Raw genomic sequence first — 16,504 nt, 5'->3', positions numbered from 1 at the left:
GGCAACTGGGTGTATGATGTCTGATTGGTCCGATGGACCGGTCCTTAGAAAGAGCGAGACAACATTGAGGATGTCATATTAGAAAAAGATGGGAGTTCTTTGACCAACAATTATAGACGTAGAAGGGACAGCTCTATTTTTATTAATCAATTTTGAACTGACCTCACTAACTGTTGTCAGTAGATCCTGTGCATTTCATTTTCATTTATTTTTTGAAATATTGTTGAATTCCTCAACGTTCTCATGATATACTGAGATCTTATTCATACATGATGTAAAAATAATTATTTTTATACTCATTTTTCCCTGGAACTGAAGCTTTGGTAATTCAACACCAGATAGCGTCATTTCGATCAATCATATATATATACATACCTCATTAGTGGTGTTAGGCAAAACCACGAATGCATTGCTGGGCAAAACTTTCGAATCTCTCGAAAACACTCTTCCGTCTCCAGAACAAAAATGCTGCATATTGCGTTATGATAACCCGATCTACTGTCGTTGTAGAGAAACTAAATATTTTGAATATGTAAGTCCTCCAAAAAAATTAATAAATTAAAGTTTTTAGAATGAATAGACCAGAGTTACTATACCTAAACCTGTAGATTTTGAGCTAGTTTCTTCAATAAGTATCGCTGGTGACGTAACGATTTATCACCGAGATAAGAAACAAGAAGTAGGTTATCCTTTTGACGTGTATAATTGGCGGCTTCCACTGTCTGTTCTGGTTTTCTGACCGAACTGTCTCTAACAGTCACCCAACTGAATACTGTACATTTTGTCGCGTAAACGTTTTCAATCCATGACTGACTCACTGATTTCCGAGGGTTCGAAACGGTAAAAACTGAGAACCAGAACAAACTCAAAGCCAGTCGGTGTAGGGTATACGAACATATTTCAATGTTTATATCTGATTTTGGTTAAGGGTTAACCTCACTTGAAAATATAATAAGTTTCTCCTGGAGAAGTAACCAGTTCATTTCTTCAACTGGAAAGCATGAATAAAATATATTACAAGAATTTCAAGAAAGTTGAGCTCGAAAATAACTATGTGACGGGAACTTGTATGGAAATGTGCCCGGAGGCAGAACTGAAGATGTACAGTTTGTTAACAAATAAGGGATAGAGATCCAAAAGCTATTTGTTTCAGGAGAGAACGTGAACGACTTCTTCATCCTTTTGAAATGCTCGTTGGTACAGAAAGAGATATATTACCAAAAGCTGACAAGACACGGACTGTCAAATCTTTTTCACGTTCAGCAGCTGGAAAATTGACGCCAGATCCAAGGAGTTTGAGGCCTCCCGACATCCTTGTTAAGACAGTCAGCTATCTTCTGGATGAGTAATGTCATTGAACATTAAAAATTAGTATTAGTTCACCGATAAAAAACTTTTCAAATTCGTAACAGATAAAAAACTAAAACTCATTTTCTTTCTACAAAATAAATAGGTCATCAATCGAACAAGTTGTTCATTATCATCTGATATGCAAGAAGAACGTGTTTCATATCAAATACTGCTCTTTTCAGCGTAATAAGCAGAACAGGAGTTCAATGGAGGGTTATTTACGACTTCGTTATGGATAGACTCAGATCCGTCAGGCAGGATATGATTATTCAAAACATTTCGAGACAACACCAAATAAACATACTGCAGCCGATAGTAAAATTCCTTGCGTTCGCCTCATACAAGTGAGTATCAGATTTGTTTTGGCACCTGTTGAAGGATTAACTTACAGCAAAATTGTTCAAGGTTGTGTGAAGAAAGCATACACGACTTCGATCCACACATAAACGACAGTCATCTTCAAGAGTGTTTGAAGAGATTGTTGTGTATGTATGATTATTGCGACGAAATGGAAAAATCTACAGACGGAGACGAGCATGAATATTCGGATGAAAGCAGATCATACTTTGAAGCTTTGTATGTTGTATTCAATTTGGGGAATACCACAGCCATCACCCGGGCAGTAAATTTACCCAACAAGTGGAAGTGAGTGGAAGATGTACCTGTTTCGTGTTAGTCAACTAAAAGATCCATAATCTTATTGATACCATTATTATAAAATTCTTCACACGTTTTTATCTTTCAACAGAGATTATAATCCCTTGTATTTGTTTCAAGGAATGTTTTGGTGAAACGAACTGTGGAAATGTCTCTGGCTCGGTCGAATAATAATTTCGTGAGGCTCTGCAGATTGATCGAGTTACTACCACCACTGTTGGCTGCACTTGCCTATTTGCATCTGCCAAGTCTCAGGAAGTACGACCAAGTTGTTATGACAATTTGGAAGTGATTATTATCAAACAGTTCATTCTTTTTCAGGGACTGTTTCAAGATAATGTCGAATGCCTACAGTTCGAAAAATTTGTTTTTTCCTGTTGCTGTTTTGCAAAAGATTTTGCTGTACAATAACGAAGACGAAATAGTTAGTGATTGTAACTATTATGGGATTAAAGTAAAAGAAAACGGCGTTGTTTTTTTGAAAACCGATTTTGACTCCAAAAAACCTGTGGTAAGTATCCAAACTCAATAAAATGCAATGTAATACAAATTCTAGCATTGCACACCAAATATCGTCGATAACAATAGACATTTTATCAAAATAAAATGCGAAGTTCAATCTACAAGTGAGATAAATCACCGAGGTTGAATTTTTTCTTCTGTTCAACCTGACAGCTACATAAAGTGTATCATAACATTATTAATGAATTGAATTATTAAAATGTAATAAGTTATCCATGATATACTATAATGCCTAACTTTGATAACAAAAAATTCATCTGATCAAATTAGCGATGAAGACAGTTGTAAAAGAATTAATTACTGCTCCACTAGATCTGTTTACTTTGCATCAACATTATGGAATTTGCTTCTGGATTACTTGTGTAACGACTGACTGAGGAGCTATGTGTTTATTTGTATTTATAATTTGAGAGTGTGATAGTGGGGATGGAGGCGGGGCATTTGTGCAAATGTTTACTTCTTATTGGTCAGCACTGTTACTAGGTTGTACTCATTGGTCCACGTTGTTGACAGCTATGCTACTGGTGAGATGTCGTTCGCAGTTGTTTATTACAAAATGTTACTTTTCGACGTTCAAAGTTACCAAGTTATGTTTTTGCTCAGTGTGTTACATTTTGAGAAACATTCGACTGATAGTTCAACACATCAAAAGTGACACTTAACGTCTCCTGACCGTTTTGATACGTCAACTGTAACAATTGAAGATAAACCACGTTCTGTTGCCTAATTCTCAAATGTGTTCTCACTTGGTACCGCACTTCAAACTGGATTCGCCCACTCTACCTGTTGGAAGAGCTTATATATCCCAATGGAAGTCTTCGAAAGCCGAAAGGAATATTGTCAAAGCTCCACGACAAATAGAACAATCGAGAAACGCAGGCAGAGATCAGCGCGACCTTGGCCAGGTCATAGTCGATTGACGAAGAGCAGCGGCGGCCGCCGTTATTTTTTCAGGGGATACTTTACAACGATATGTTTATGTTACATGTATTTCTGATTAGTTCAGTTTGCAATATCTTTTATTTGTCTCTATATAATTATTTAATTTATCTGCAATTCATTTCAATTTCAAAGTTTTCTTTTTTATTATTTTCAGGTGAGTCTGAAACGACGATCTGTGGTGCTGGATGAGAAATTCAGTTGCCTAGACATTTCTGCTGTGATTTTGAGTTGTCAATGATGGAATATATGTTTCTACTAGAGAAAACTCAAAGTTGATCTCAGGAAATAAGAATCCGAAATTTTAGTGGAATTATTATATCAACGTGATTCTATTTAACACGATTTTTGAGTTTTTATCGAATTTTAATACAATAAATGTTTTTATTACTATTTTTATTGAACTGATTGCAAAATAAATGTTGTCTCAAGTTGCAGTATGAATCTTTTCTCTCTGAGAATACACATTAACAAGAGTTGATCCTCATAACGCATGAGTTAAAAAGTCCCGGACCTAAGAAAGAACACGCGTTTTCTTTTCGTCAAAATAGGCCTCAGTTTTAGCAATAACCTCTATTCGAGCGAAATTTCTTACCGGTGAGCATTTTTTTGAGGTCTACGAACAGCCAGTAGTCGCTGGGAGCCAAATCTGGCGAATACGGTGGATGCTGGAGCAACTCGAAGTTCAGTTCATGTAGTTTTGTAATTGTTTTGATTGACTTGTGACACGGTGCGCCGTCTTGATGAAAGGACATTTTTGTCTTTGCCATATGCAGTCGTTTCTATGCAATGTTGGCCTTCAAACGCTACAATGACGTTATATAATATTTTTTGTTGATGGTATTTCCCTTCTGAAGACGTTTTGATTCCGTAGTGAAGTGATGGATCCATGTTTTATCCATTGTCGCATATCGACGGAAAAATTCGGGTTTGTTATATTCAAACATAGCCAAAGCACAGTAGAATAATACAACCACGTGATCCATCCGAGTTGCCGGGGACCTTCAACCGCTCTTAAGATGAGATTTTCATCCAACGCGTTTAGTGCTGTAGTATCGAAAGATTTGACACCGGATTGGTTATAATAAACGGTCGGAAATTGATACTGTGTTTAGTTTATTCGCTGTTGTTTCAATAATAACCTTAAATTTCGTTTTTATATGAGCGCACGCTTATGCGTAAAAGAACAAAATTGGCTTCGTTTCGAGATCAACGAGAACTTTGTGAATTTATGAATGAACACTGCTCAGAATCATCAAGACGTTCTTGTTTTTGGTCGACAATGAGTTCGCGCGGCATCCACTTTGAACTTGAACAGAGCTTTCTCATAGTCAAATGCTCATGCAATATAAAACCAAAACGTTCTTTTGTTATCTTTAGTGTCCGACCGAAAGTTCGGTTTCGGTCGAGTTTCGGCAAAAAAACGGGTTTCGGTTTCGGCGGCAAACCTGCTGAAACTACGACCGAAGCCGAAACTGCATTCGGGAATTCACGGGCTGTGATCGGTTATGTTCGGCGCGTTGAATTTCATAGAAGCGACGAAGACATTTTGCCACATCCACGTGCCTAATCATGTCGTGACTTACTTTGTGATTTAATTTGTTTATTACATAAATATCAAGTACCTATTGTGATATTAGGATATTTTATGTTCAATATTTTTTAAAAACCATTAATAATGTTCAAAAGAAGAATCTACACCTACTCAAAGAAACACCTCACCTATTTTAAGTATTTTTAAGGTGCAATTAATATTTTTTCTTAAATAAGGGGTTGTTATGTTGATTATCAATAAGAGAAAATGTCGAAGACTGCATAACGTTGTGATTCAAAGATAAAAAATAAAGACTGACTGATTATAATAACGTTTTCTTTATTTTTCCTCGAAACAATTCGTGGAAGGAAGTTTCGGCTGAAAGTGATACCGTTGCCGAAATTCGGTTTCGGTCGTAAAAACCAGTTTCGGCCAGCTATTGCTTCGCTTGAACCGTATTTTTTCCCATCAAGAAACAGTGTAAAATTGAAATACGAAATCGTTTTTGATCCATTGTTTTGAAAATAAAAGAAGTAGTGTTACTTTTAGCACAATAACTCACAAACTTGAGAGTAGAGTACCATGGAATTTCAACAGCTTCCTGTTGAAGGTACTAACTGAAAAAGCAGTGAATGCAATACAACTAGCGCCATCTATTTGTTAGACCGGAGACTTTTCAGTCCATGTAGTGTATGAACTAAACTCACTCGACATCCTTGTCTAGTTCACTTTGTTCCAAAACGCAACTCTTATACACTTTGGACTTCCTTCTTGTTTACTTAAATCAAATTTTAGTTTTTTTTTGGAAAAAAACCTTTTTTTGCTTCGACTTCGCTATCTTCATACAGAATATTGTGAAAATTTTACAGAAAAATGTAGTAAGCAATCGATTTCAAAATAAACTCTTCACAAAGATGCGTATTACTGAAGTTTATTTCCCAACACCAAACCTTTATTTTAACATCACCCCGATACGTGTTTCGATCACCAAGTGATCATTACTACACCAAAGGTTCTAAACAGTGCAACACAAGTCTTCACAAAGATGTGTAGATCATGCAAATAAGAAGTACCCAACTTTCAGACACAAACTGGAATAAAAAGCCCCCTAACTAACTTCACATTGAATTACACGAATGAAAAAATACTTTTTTTTGTCTCCCAGAGTGGAAATTTTAGACCAAATGTAAATTGAAAAATCTTTCAGCCATAGAATCTGAAATGGACCATGTCAATTCGTTTTTTGAATGATGGAAAAATTGTGATTGAAAGTTGATTGCGACATTATTTATTTTATTATCAAACCAATAGTTCCAACTTCCACATCGTTGGTATACAACCCTTAAAAAATGATTGTAACTCTACCTCCCCTGTATATTTAGCCTTCCGCTTTGTCCAATATCGAGGTTATAAAATTGATATCTTATTTCTGAAATGAAGAAATACGAAACGGCGCTAGTTATAATTCACTCACCCTGTATGGAACTGACGTCAATTTGAGAATGCCGAAATCTTCATTTGTCGCAGTAAACTTCAAAATTATATGTGTCAAACTTTTTTCAACTCATCATGAAAACCATCTTTTTGTTTGGAATTAATTCTAGTACCATGTTTTATTAAGATGACTGCCAGTGGTGAGTACTATTTATTTATTAAATGTGCCCATCTAATGAGCTTTCTACAGAAAAATTAATTAAGTACTTAATCTATGGTAAAAGTAGTGAAAGCAAATCTTAAATCGTGTTTTCATTTACTCGTCCCACCAATAATCCCGCTTGAAGAGATTGTTAATTCATTAGTTAGTGATTAAGGTGATCACATCTATATTGTTACGAAAGTAATTAAGAACGTTTCAAAAAAGTTTGATCGAACTTGATCGAAATAAGCGCCATTTGAATCAGTACACTTTTGCCAACGTAACAAATTGATTAATTCCGACAGTATAAAAATTGTGTGTCTGAATTCGATAAAGTCGGCGAAGGTACTACCGGTGGGAAAGTTATCGAAGTGCATAAAAAGATGGTAGTCTGTTGGCAAGAGGTCTGGGAAGTATGATGGGTGAAACAGACAGCGGTGGCTCGTCAGAGGAGGCAAGGGAGGCTTAGCCTCCCCATAAAATTTGAGGCTATTCATCGTAATAAATTCAAAGATATTGACAAATAATTATCATTATTTTTTTTTCAAATGCTTGGGTACCATTACTTTACCACTAATTTTAATATAAATACATGATATGCTCGAAAAAACACTATCACTAAATACGTAGTACGTACCACGGTGTATCCTGCATCAACAAACTTCAAACGCACCGCCCATGAACGAATAACGAATAAACCATCAACCCGAAATAATAAATGCCACACGTTGCAAGGGAGCCAAGCCTCCGACCGTTTTAAAAAACACAAGCTTCGCGAGGCCGATCCAACCAGCGACGTACGTCCCGGTTTGTACTTTTAGTTGCAGAAATTATAGCGTTAGAGGAGGCTAGCCTCCAGTTGGGCTCCGTTAGTGTACGGCTGCGTTTGTTTTTTATTTAATTATTCGGACGGGATGCCGTGATGGACCGGGAATGAAAAATATTTCGCCAAAGCGTTTTAGTGTTTCTTGATAATATTTGTTATTTGTGTATAAAACAGGCAGTATTTTATTACAGCAGTGCTTTTTGGTAATATTTTTGATGTGTTTTTAAAGTGTTTTCTTTCAATTCCAAGGTGTTTTCAGGTTTTCACTTTACGGTAAGTTTTTTTTCCATTTATTATGGATAACTTGGACGAAATTAAAAAATCTGACGATATAGTCGATAGGTTGCTGACAAATAATTTCAAGTCTTCATCTTATGATAATAAATTTTACATTATTAAAACTCTGCGAAGGCCTCAACCAAATTTGATTTGAATTGAAGTGTCAGATAATCGACAAAATCGAGGATTTAATATTAGTTGGTACGATAAATGCGATTGATTAACCGGCTCCATTAAACGAGAAAAACTTTTTTGTTGGTCCTGTGTTTTATTTTCCGTAAAAACCGAATACTAAACGTGGTCTAAAATAGAATACTCCGATTGAAAAAATTTACCTCGTTCTACAGAAAGACATTTTAAATTTAAGGAGCATATATTTTCGTCTTGTAAATTAAAATTGTTTACAAACAAAATATAGAAACACCTTTAGATACAGCTCAAAAAGAGACCATAATTTCTTTTAATAATCAGGTTAGGGAAAATCGGTCGAATTTAAAAAGAATTATCGATATTACGATTTATTTGGATTCCCCAGCTTTTCGCGGACACGATGAAACCGAAGATTCGATTAATCGCGGCAATTACAAGGAACTTTTAATGTTATGGGGCAAATATGATTCACAATTTTGCATTTTTTCAAACGGTAGCGTTTTTTCGGGCACCTCAAAAACCATCCAAAATGAGCTTATAGACAGTGTGATGAGATTGAAAGTGTTTCTTTTTTTGCAAGGGAAATTGATGAAACTACCGATATTACCTGTACATCACAACTTTCAATCGTTTTTAGATATGTTGAAGATAAGCATAATCAAGTACTTGTGCTTATGAAATATTTGTAGCAATTTTTAACAAAACTGTTAAATTAGAAGAGAAAAGTATTATTATTTATTGACTGAAAAGAGTTTATTTATATTAAATAACTCAAAGACAACCCTTTTTCCTTGTTTTTGTTAATGATTACTTTTATACGTATAATTTTCGGCGATACACAAGTTTTGTTTGCATTTATGCAAATATTACGTATTTTGCTTCGAATATATTAGATGGGCACATTTCCACTTTTCCTATTTCTAAGAGTACAAATCGAACTTGTGCAGTTAAAAGTTTTAAGGATACGTTTGGTTCTTACCCGCACGCCCCCACCACTAGTTTCCTAAGATCGAGCTACATCCAGAAAGATGTTCCGATGGTTTCTTCCCCGATCCAGCTTTCCGCAACCGTGCCAGAAGCAGTGAGAAAAATGCACGTGTCCCAATCGAGTGTTTTGCGTTCGTTACGGTCCGTCAGGGAACCAATAATCTCTTATCAGGAGACCAGAGGAGTGTCGAGGAATGAGTGAGTATTTCGTATCAATCGATATTTACGCAGAGATAGGGCGAACAGAAATTTGGAATATTACGAAAATTTCGAAGGGCCAACCCCTTCAATCGTCTTTATTTTTGAAACTGTAAAACGCAACGGGCAACTAGCACCCAATAGAGGTGGTACCTTGAAAATACAGGGTGACAATTTGCAAAGAATCTATCCTCAGCATTTAGTTATTTTATTGCTGCTGTCACTAGACCTCTTTCAAATGAGAACATTGTCTGAGGATCACTTGCTCCTCCACTTACAGTATTGCTTTACGCAATACTGTAAGTGTACTGTATTGCTTTACGCAATACTGTATACTAGTATAGTGTAAACTACCCAGCTAGGAACTCCTGAGAACTTGTATTTTAACTTTTGACATCCTTAAAGTTGTATCAAAACCCACATGAGGTCGGATGTACCCGACTATTAAATAAAATCAACGGTCACAAAAATAAATTTTTTGCACATTTTTTTGTGAATATCTCGTTTCCTTACGGTTTTCGCTATTTGTATGCATTATCGATTCTGTAGAGTATTAAATTCCCGACAGCTTTCGTTTTTGAAAATGTATACGTTCAATCGTTTTCGAGATAGAGGGCAGAGAGCGCGCGGCTAGAGCATTATTCAAGGTCAACCTGTAGTCCCGGTCAAAAACACGCCACATAAAGTTTGTTGATGATTGACATAATACATAATTATTAATAATATTCATTTCTCACTAACCATTACATTATAATTATTATTTTACTTACGTATCTATTTTAAGTATCAATTTATTTAATAACACTTACCTACCCTCGTAGTTACCGAACTGTTAAGGAAAATACTCAATTATATTTCCGTTCTAATGTAATTTATGTTCATAACTTCTTGAATAAAAAAAGAAAGTCTCAATCGCCACAAATTTTGTGCAAATCAAATCGTGAGGTGTAGTTTATGAAATTACTATGGATCTTCATCAAGTAACGGCCGAACCAATCAGAAAATATCTTCTTCTTTTTTTCATCCTCGTCTTCCGACCGCTACACAGTTACATGAAATCCTGTGGTAAAGTTTATATCTGTCAGACGAAAAGAAGCATTGGTACTCGCCTAATCGAGCACAAGCGGAGCTGTAGACTGGGACAGACCGAGAAGTCTGCAGTCCAGTGCTGCCGTTAAGGTACTATTGTACCGCATTCGGTACTATTCCATGATTTTGATACGAAAGTACGACCCGGATAAATATGTAGACTATTTGGTACTATTTACTATAATCTAATTTTTTTACATTTTCACGTTGAGTCCCATTGAGTACAATAAAAAATAACAAAAATATGTGTGGCAACAATGCAATACTTGTGTCAAAATTGCATGCTGTCATCACAACTCTGCATTGTTTAATCCTGTGTTCTGTGTAGTGTCTGTGAACTGTCATCTGTCAGCAGTTTTAATGCAGTCCCAGAGCATGCACTGCCCGACGGGGAATACAAGATTCTTTTCCAAAGAACCATTTATTAGTTTTATCGCTGTAAAACTTTCTTTCGGTAGCCTAACCTTCAATTTTTTCATCATTTTATCGGTTTGAAGGAAATAATCTTATGAAATTGAGATGCCTGTGCCTGAATGAAGCGACCTTTATTTTTCAACTCTTTAATGATGATCTATTTTCAGAGACATAACCTTCCTCGCCCTCCTCACCTCTCTATGCACCCACGCCTATACGGCAGCCATCACCATTCTGGTAATGCTGTGGAATTTGGCCCCCCTGCTGGACGGTTTCGTCTATTTCGCTCGATTCTTTCTGGATCGGCTCATACAAATTTTCGAGACCCAAGGACAGAAAGAGAAAATCATCAGGGCGGCCGTATTTTTAGGTGAAATTTTAGTGATACTCTTTCTAATTTTTTTAATAATGGGTCTAATTTTCATGCCGGTGTATGTGCTTGCTGCAAGAATCGTGAGCAAAATATGGGGCATGATCATGTGGTAAAATTAAGTACTGTAATAAATGTTTTGGCAGGAGTCGATGTGGTTTTTATTGAAGCGGCTACTCTATTAGAAGTACGGGGTCTGTTGAAAAATAAGGCGAATTTTTGAATTTCGCGGGCTGCTTATATTCGTTTGGCGATTTTTTTATATTCGTCACAGCATACCTAACAATCAGCACGGACACTCCACGATGCCGCCTTTGATCTCAAAAAGTATGAAGAGGCCATTTTGAAAAGCGGATTACTCAGGCACAGAACACCCTAACTACAGGTGTTCTGTGACTCAGGGCCAGACTTGCGACATGGTGTCTATAACAGGCGTACTGGAAATGTTATCTTGTCATCATTCATGAAATTAAACTTTTTTTTCGAAAGACTTCATCTAATAAAATAAGGTTCGTTATTTGATTGTTGCTATTTTATTCACCGTAATGAATAATTCACCATAATGAATAATATATTGATAAGATACTATTTGTAATTCTTTCAAATAATATAAGAAGTGATAGGGTTTCAGAATTAGATTTGACTGGCACAAAATGTGAGGATCACTTTACGGAAAACATCATCTCGTTTGGTTTGTTGCAACCCACGCAGAATGTTTCCTCTATTCATACATTAAGAGCCGTAGATGTGACTGGAACCTTTGGTGTTAAAGAAGAAACATTCGAATAGAGCCCAATTTCTTAAACTCCAAACATTTGTTGAATATCACCATCCAATTGTTACAAAATTCTGCACCACTTCTATCAATAATAGCAGCTTTGTTCCATAATACTTCAGTGTGGAACACGGTAGAAATTGAAAAAAAAGTCAATCATAAAAATCAGAAACGCAAAAAAATGTTTTCTCTATCAAATATTGTTTGAATTTGTTCTTGAACTTGTATTTGGAGTCGTGTAAATTCGAAATATGATCAAATTCAGCTTGAAATTACGTATGTATGTAGGCAAATATTCCAATTTGCCCTAGACAGATAATATAACAATTCCAAGCTTTTTCCAGGGAAGAGAAAATACAGAAAACGGATTTCAAGCATTGATTTCGAAACATTCCTACCTTCTAAAGATACATTCAAATAATATTTATGAAAGAGTTTGACTCACCTATCAATATCTTTTGGAAACGTAAATAAACTCTTATTAGTATTTAACCTGCTGCTTCTACAGTTCACTACAGCACAAATATGACCACTTTTTTCCTGTTTATCCATTGTAATAATAATAAAACACTCACAAAATAAAGCAACACACAATTTCTCTCTCTCTCTATTTTGGATGGTCGTTGCTTCCTACCTTCAGGCGCATATGACCAACGACACACAATTAATTACCAACATTAAACTTGACAGGTCAACGCTTTTCAACATGGCCTAAATTTTTTATAGAATTCTTTTCATTGAGAATTTTAATGTTTAAATTAAAGTGAATACTCATCATTTACCACAGTTAGATGCCGCGGTTGCTCATGTTAGACCTAAAACGTGTTTGAATGAACATTTCCAACGCTCTGTTGGAGTAGTTTAGGCGCGATAAATTCGAGTTTTGGCGCCTATTGATTATTGTAGATGACATTCGGATACATCATACACCCGAAACAAAAATACAGTCCAAACAGTGGACTGTAAAGGTGGAACCGGCTCCAAAATAGCGAAAACTGTTTTTTCGGCTGTGAAAATGAGGGTTTCTGTTTTTTGGGATAGTCATGAAGTTATTTCAATTGATTATCTTAAAAAAGAAAAAACCATGACAAGAGCATGATACGCATCATTACTTGACAAGCTGAAGGCAGAACTTATTTATTTATATACACGGGCAAGCCCAATTCAGATATAAGTAGTACAGTGCTATGCAGTACTTGATGCAATACAGTGGATTAAAAGTAAATTAAAAGAATAATACAATTCCGAAGTAAGAGAACAAGTAGATTATTTAAGAAAAAATTAAAATGTATAGCAATATGAACTAATATAATTCTTACAGGCAAGTAACACCAGACACAATACAGCAACACAAGCAGAGAGTATTAGATGGCTAGGTGAGAAATATGGTTTCAAAAGCGGGAAACTGATATGTTAAAGATTTAAAGGTTATTTAAACAGTTAGCCAAGCGAAGAGTTCTGGGAATAAAGCTGTTATATGAATAATCGAATATGTGAAAAGAAACGTGAAACGTTTGCACCTGTCAAGTTGAACGACTGGGGACATGTAAAGATATTTTGGAGAGAAGCTCGGGGCTGATACTCAGTCCGTTCATAATTTTGAATAGAAGTATTGAATCTATGTTTTCTGCGAGCCTCAAGAGAAGGTATGTTCAAAATGCATTCCACAGCAGTATAGTCATACTATACACGCATCTTGAAGGCAATATATCTCATGAAATTGTGCTGTACTGCTTAGAGGGGACGTAATGAGGGGACCGAACTGTGAAACAATAATCGAGATGAAATCTAACCAGGGAAAAATAAAGAGATTTAATAGCAGTGATGGTGGTCAAATCACTGTCAATGGATAGTCCCAGAAATTTGGTTGATGGTTTATTCTCAACATGTCAATTTGTAAATTGCTAATGGAACATTTGAAGCAGAATACGTTCGTTTTAGAGATATTAAAACTGAGAAGATTTGCGTCACACCATCTTTTTATATTGTATAATGATTTATTACTGTTTCACGTTCGGAGAGATTTTGATCATGCCATAAAATTGTAGTGCCGTCAGCGAATAGTGTGAACTCTCCTTTAATATCAATAGATGTCATTTATATACAAAAAAAATAATAGTGGACCTAGGACTGAGCCTTGTGGAACTCCACAGTTTATTTTTACTTCCTAGCAATAGCAGAATGTAAGGTCTGATTATTTATACTATATTCGAAAGTGATTTGGTGATGTGTTCGATGAAAGCGAAGAATTTGGCATTTAGATGCCATTTTTTGAACACCAGTTAGATAGGCAATCTATTTCGTTTTGTAGACACAATGTATGCGCTTCACTTTTAATTATTTTAAAACATTTGCTGACGAGTCATCCTAATTTCATTCAGGTTTGGAGACCAGCTCCCCTACCCTTTTGGCTGATCATTGGCCTTGAGAGGGACCAATGGGTCATTTTAAAACATTTCAACAAAAAAAGATTGGGTGTTGAACCTCGGGCTCAAATAAGATATGGCAAACATTATAAAACAATAATAAGTTTGTACTCAGTTTAATGAAGTGCAACACAAAGTTCAGTTCCAACATATTTCGGTAATTGGAGATTGTATTTGTCCTGTAACCTTTTCGGTACGAATCTACCTCCCAAAAAGTGGTATTTTCCAGTGAAAGATTCGGCACACTTTTTGGGAGCAGTAAGAGAAATCAACATTTCAGGTTCAATACCTCCATCTGGCTTTCCTTCGTTCACATCCCATCCGCTTGGTATGTCAATACTGAAAGGTTAAACATTTCTATTTATTTACTATCAGTTTTTACTCACCAATAACGAAAGTTATCTTGAAATAAGGATAAACATTCGTTTTTAGAGACGTGTGGTACTTCAAAACAGTTTTATTCATCTCCTGATGATGCAAAGTTGGTTTGCGAAACGCATGTCTACTTATCAACTAATTAAAACTCTAGTGAAGCGACAAATTCATTAACTTGATTCCAATAATAGTTATTTTGGTGAAACAGAAATAATTTTTGTGGAAATATTTGAAATAACTCCATAAATATGTTCCAAAATGGTCGATTTTTTCAAATAGTTTTGACTAGTTCTTCGAAAGTAGACCACAGGGCCCAGTTTTGATTTTATATTCGTGATCAGTGGATGCAAATACGTAAGTCTAAATATCTACCAAAATAAGAGAGCTGATTCAAATACCTTATTATCGGCAGTTTGGTCCTTTTCATGTAGTCAATAATCGGGACGAATATTCTCCTGATAGGAGGCTTGAAACTGAATCCGAAAATAGCATCTACTATAAAGGAAAATTCCTCTTCGATCCCAGCTGCTTCCGGCGTACACTCAATAATAGGAATGTCCATGAGGAAGCATTGATTTGTGAGTCTGTTGAACAGCTCCTTTTCATTTGGTTGAGGACAACATATGACCGGATTGAAATCGAACAGTTTTAAATGTCTGGCGCAAACTAGACCATCACCACCATTATTTCCTGGACCACAACATACAAGAATCGATTTGTTCTCCAAATTCGAATAAGTTTTGGCTATGGCAGTGGCACAGCTGAGACCCGCCAGTTCCATCAGTTGGTCTACAGTGAACTGATATTCATTGAAAAGTTCATTGTCGATATTTATGGCTTCTTGTTGATCAAGATATTTTACCATTGCTGAACTTTTAGAAAATGATTTGACCACTATAGACTTCAGTATAACCTGAAACGTTAACAGAGATTAGTAGTGAAATTGTGTGACAAAATTAATAAACGTACGCTTCTCACAGCACAAAATATTTTCATCCCTTAAAAATTCTAGCTTATATCAGGGATGCCAACTACTCAAAATCTTCTCCCCTAAGCCTATTTTAAAACACCCTAAATTCAAACCAAGATACCCCAAATTTTTTTTAGTAAATGAAAAATTTAATTAAATATTCAAAGTTGCTATAACATTTAACAAGTTGATAGATTAACTTACCTTCATATTCTTGTTATAACGAAGTTTTAAATGAAAAGGTTATTGAAAATTGTTGCATAGGATTTTCGAAACATGGTAACTTTTTTATTGCCTTTATGTGAGTACCTCAGTACACAACATCAACTGATAAATAAATACATCAAATGAACACACATATATGAGCATGAATACTTATACTATATTAATTCCCAATTCATTAATAATTTCGAAAAACCCATCAGCTTTCTGTTCTTCGTGTGTGTAGTTATCAGTTAGTCATTTTCTCCTTAAAAAATTTTTCCTCCAAAAAATTCCCTTTTTCAAATTGTATTCCCTAAATTTAGGGAGAAAACCCCCCCAAGTTGGCATCACTGGTTTATATTGAATTTAGAAGTGTCTAAATAGCCGGTGAAAGTTATGTTTGCTAATCGGTTAGAGATCATTAGTGCTTCCCATGAGCACATCCCACGAATATGTCGTTAGACGACAGTTGCTACCGTTGAGGTGCATTAAGCCATAATTTAGTAAGGGGTCAGTTTTTATTTCTTCGATGAAGTTGATGTCTAGGGACAACATTTTATTTTGTACTAAATTTCATTATAAACAACAGGTAAACACCTTGGATGAATTTATTTCTAGAGACAGCAGCCAAACCATACGCAAACTTTTCTTTAATCCGATTCCGGTCAAGTAGCACATTTTTTATTTATATTCGTCTAATTCTGACTAGTAAACAACAAAAAATGTTTTCAATTTAACGTTTGATAGTAATTTTATTTTGCTTTCTTCGTTTGTGAATATTATACTGACTGTTTAGAACCAAT

At 35.5% G+C, this 16,504-nt stretch overlaps 3 protein-coding genes and 1 long non-coding RNA gene across 6 annotated transcripts; 3 read left to right on the top strand and 1 right to left on the bottom strand.

Moving 5' to 3' along the window:
* The first annotated feature begins 858 nt into the window (after nucleotides 1-858).
* On the top strand, nucleotides 859-3,861 carry LOC111509171 (SAC3 domain-containing protein 1). Of its 2 annotated transcripts, XM_023164864.2 has the most exons (7): nucleotides 867-1,101; nucleotides 1,154-1,345; nucleotides 1,533-1,694; nucleotides 1,756-1,995; nucleotides 2,128-2,265; nucleotides 2,329-2,518; nucleotides 3,626-3,861. In XM_023164864.2, the coding sequence occupies exons 1-7, from the start codon at nucleotides 1,001-1,003 to the stop codon at nucleotides 3,707-3,709; spliced, it is 1,107 nt and encodes a 368-aa protein (XP_023020632.2). In that variant the 5' UTR covers nucleotides 867-1,000; the 3' UTR covers nucleotides 3,710-3,861. The 2 variants fall into 2 exon arrangements, with proteins under 2 accessions (XP_074041015.1, XP_023020632.2); XM_074184914.1 differs by lacking the exon at nucleotides 2,128-2,265 and having other exon boundaries at nucleotides 859-1,101.
* A 2,628-nt stretch (nucleotides 3,862-6,489) lies between these two features.
* On the top strand, nucleotides 6,490-11,099 carry LOC111509170 (uncharacterized). The gene is made up of 3 exons (XM_023164863.2): nucleotides 6,490-6,636; nucleotides 8,841-9,078; nucleotides 10,749-11,099. The coding sequence occupies exons 1-3, from the start codon at nucleotides 6,624-6,626 to the stop codon at nucleotides 11,065-11,067; spliced, it is 570 nt and encodes a 189-aa protein (XP_023020631.1). The 5' UTR covers nucleotides 6,490-6,623; the 3' UTR covers nucleotides 11,068-11,099.
* Nucleotides 11,100-12,547: 1,448 nt separating this feature from the next.
* LOC141486625 (uncharacterized) lies at nucleotides 12,548-15,173 on the top strand. The gene is made up of 2 exons (XR_012467956.1): nucleotides 12,548-12,975; nucleotides 13,048-15,173. It is a non-coding gene; the product is annotated as an uncharacterized lncRNA (long non-coding RNA).
* On the bottom strand, nucleotides 14,253-15,855 carry Naxe (NAD(P)HX epimerase). 2 transcript variants are annotated; one of them, XM_023164866.2, is made up of 3 exons: nucleotides 15,702-15,855; nucleotides 14,926-15,440; nucleotides 14,253-14,491 (listed from the first exon to the last, which is right to left on the bottom strand). In XM_023164866.2, the coding sequence occupies exons 1-3, from the start codon at nucleotides 15,705-15,707 to the stop codon at nucleotides 14,269-14,271; spliced, it is 744 nt and encodes a 247-aa protein (XP_023020634.2). In that variant the 5' UTR covers nucleotides 15,708-15,855; the 3' UTR covers nucleotides 14,253-14,268. The 2 variants fall into 2 exon arrangements, with proteins under 2 accessions (XP_023020634.2, XP_023020633.2); XM_023164865.2 differs by lacking the exon at nucleotides 15,702-15,855 and adding an exon at nucleotides 15,497-15,651.
* Between the last annotated feature and the right edge of the window lie 649 nt (nucleotides 15,856-16,504).

The sequence above is a fragment of the Leptinotarsa decemlineata genome, unplaced genomic scaffold (genome assembly GCF_025532065.1).
Source record: "Leptinotarsa decemlineata unplaced genomic scaffold, Ldec_3_MD MMD2_tig00026361_RagTag_RagTag, whole genome shotgun sequence".
In the NCBI taxonomy this organism is placed as follows: Eukaryota; Metazoa; Arthropoda; class Insecta; order Coleoptera; family Chrysomelidae; genus Leptinotarsa; species Leptinotarsa decemlineata.
This window is presented reverse-complemented; position numbering and strand designations above follow the sequence as displayed.

Excerpts from the sequence above, each read along its gene's own strand:
- LOC111509171 (XM_023164864.2), top strand. The coding sequence starts at position 1,001 with ATGAATAAAATATATTACAAGAATTTCAAGAAAGTTGAGCTCGAAAAT. Across the intron at positions 1,695-1,755 it reads CTTGCGTTCGCCTCATACAA|GTTGTGTGAAGAAAGCATAC; the intron begins GTGAGTATCAGA and ends AAATTGTTCAAG. Across the intron at positions 2,266-2,328 it reads CATCTGCCAAGTCTCAGGAA|GGACTGTTTCAAGATAATGT; the intron begins GTACGACCAAGT and ends ATTCTTTTTCAG.
- LOC111509170 (XM_023164863.2), top strand. Across the intron at positions 9,079-10,748 it reads AGAGGAGTGTCGAGGAATGA|AGACATAACCTTCCTCGCCC; the intron begins GTGAGTATTTCG and ends ATCTATTTTCAG.
- Naxe (XM_023164865.2), bottom strand. The coding sequence starts at position 15,523 with ATGAAAATATTTTGTGCTGTGAGAAGC. Across the intron at positions 15,441-15,496 it reads TATTTTGTGCTGTGAGAAGC|GTTATACTGAAGTCTATAGT; the intron begins GTACGTTTATTA and ends TTAACGTTTCAG. Across the intron at positions 14,492-14,925 it reads ACCAAACTGCCGATAATAAG|TATTGACATACCAAGCGGAT; the intron begins GTATTTGAATCA and ends TTAACCTTTCAG.